The 2,149-nt window shown below is 37.0% G+C and overlaps 1 protein-coding gene across 4 annotated transcripts in view; it reads right to left on the bottom strand.

Annotated features, from left to right (window-relative positions):
- The window catches only part of N4bp2 (NEDD4 binding protein 2), a 53,871-nt gene that overhangs the window by 14,397 nt on the left and 37,325 nt on the right, over positions 1-2,149 (bottom strand). For all 4 annotated transcript variants that reach the window (XM_013009153.1, XM_013009151.1, XM_013009152.1 and 1 more), the window contains exon 12: positions 1,173-1,311. In XM_013009153.1, the coding sequence (XP_012864607.1) occupies positions 1,173-1,311 (139 nt within the window). The remainder of the gene's footprint in view (positions 1-1,172; positions 1,312-2,149) is intronic.

The raw sequence follows: 2,149 nt of genomic DNA, 5'->3' as shown, positions 1-2,149 counted from the left end.
GGAAGTGGTGCTGTGGCTCAAGTGGTAGAGCGCTAGCCTTAAGCTGAGGAGCTGAGGGACAGCGCCCAGGCCCAGAGTTCAGGCCCCACCACCGGACCTCAAAAAAAAAAAAAAAAAAGAATAGTCAGGAACCAGTGGTTTGTGCCTATAATCTGAGGTACTCAGGAGGCTGAGATCCGAGAATCATAGTTCAAAGCCAGCCCATGCAGAGAAATCTTTGAAACTATCTCTAATTAAACAGCAAAAACACAGAATTGAAGGCATGGCTTAAGGAATAGAGTTACCAGCCATAAGTGAAAAGGCAGGGTGAGAGTGAGAGGCCCAGAATTCAAGCATCAGTACTGGCACAAGAGTAATTAGCCAATTAATTTAATTGAAAATAGAATTAAAAATTGTAAAAAGCCTAATGTTCATACAATATTAATATATAAAATCAATTACATTTCTATGCACATTTACAGTAAACAATGTAGAAATAAAAATTAAGAAAACAATTTCAATATAAAATGCTGCAACCACTTTGGAAAATAATTTGACACTTTCTCAAAGGTTTAAATATGGGCTGGGAATGTGGCTTAGTGGTAGAGTGTTTGCCTAGCACTCTGGGTTCAGTTCCTCAGTACCACAAAAACAGAGAAAGCCCAAAGTGGTGCTGTGGCTCAAGTGGTAGAGTGCTAACCTTGAGTACAGAGAGGCTCAGAGGCAGTGTCCAAGCCCTGAGTTCAAGCCCTAGGATTGGCAAAAACAAAAAATCGAGCAGTGTAAAAGGTTAAATATTTCTGCCTATATACTTAGATTTCAAGAGCACATTTTTATAAAACCATATATATATATATATATATATATATATATATTAAAACCATATTATAAAACCACATTGCTAAATGAATAAATCACATCACTAATCAATTCACCTTCATACTGAGTATATTACACTGTAAAGTCTCCACAGAAGTTGCAGAAATTCTAATATTTGTCATATATGCTGACATTAAAATCATAAATAGCTATAAAACCATTACTTGGCATGCAAAAGATAATCTAAACTAAACATGATAATGATCATTCAAGTTCCATCCAATCTAAATGGTTCAAAATAATCATTAAATTATATTCCTTGAAAAAAACATATTTTTATTTACCATTTATTGAAGGAGGAAAACAACTCCTACCTTTTTCTCTTTCGACTTCTGTGCAGTCTGAGGAGTGGCACACTCATTTTGGTGACCAAACTCTTGAGCTACAACTGTTTTCACAGGGTCTCCTTCAAGAACACAGTTTAGAAACTGCACTGTGTGTTCTAATGAATAGCTGCAGAAAGTTTAAGTACAAATACAAAGTCAATAAATGAAAATAAAAGACATACTGAGACACTAACAAAAGTAATTTTTCAAGCATTTTATAAGAATTTAAAAACCTAGCTTACTTTAAGTCTTCCACTTGAAATTAAATGCTCATGTGTATCTCAAACATTCGAGAATGCTCTGAGGGTAAATAACAAATAATAGGCTTTGCAAAACTAATTTTTTTTAAGTAAAAACAAAGCTGGGTGGTAGGTGCATGCCCATAATTCCAGCACTTGGGAGACTGAGGCAGTACCAGCCTGAACTACAAAGTGAGACTCATCTCAAAAGAAAGAAAGAGAAAAGGGAATGGTAAAAGACTGATTAATGGGTAGATATGAGAAAGAAGGCTATTCCATACAATAAGGTGATTATAATAACATGCTGTACTAGTTGAGGAATTTTTGGTCCTAGAAGATTGCACTCAATTACATGTACTGCTGACTGAGTCCACCTACCTTCCTTACCATAATGAAGCTAGAGTTACTGCTTGCTAAGAGAATCATCCACCTGCTGGCAAATAAAGAGGGACAATCAACCACCTCCTGAGAGTCCTGACTAACCAGTTGCTCTGGCCTGTAATTCTAGCTACTAGGGAGACAGAGATTGGGGGATCATGGTTCAAGGTCAGACCAGGCATAGTTCTCAAGAAGGCAGGTGCTGATGGCTCATGCCTATAATCCTAGCTACTCAGAAGGCTGAGATGTGAGGATTATGGTTCAAAGCCAGCCAGTACAGAAAAATCCATGAGACTCTTATCTCTAATAAACTACTCAGAAAAAGGTAGAAGTGGCACTGTGGCTCAA

This window comes from Dipodomys ordii, unplaced genomic scaffold (genome assembly GCF_000151885.1).
Source record: "Dipodomys ordii isolate 6190 unplaced genomic scaffold, Dord_2.0 Scaffold8, whole genome shotgun sequence".
In the NCBI taxonomy this organism is placed as follows: Eukaryota; Metazoa; Chordata; class Mammalia; order Rodentia; family Heteromyidae; genus Dipodomys; species Dipodomys ordii.
Note: the sequence above shows the minus strand (reverse complement) of the source record. Positions and strands in the feature narration are given on the sequence as shown.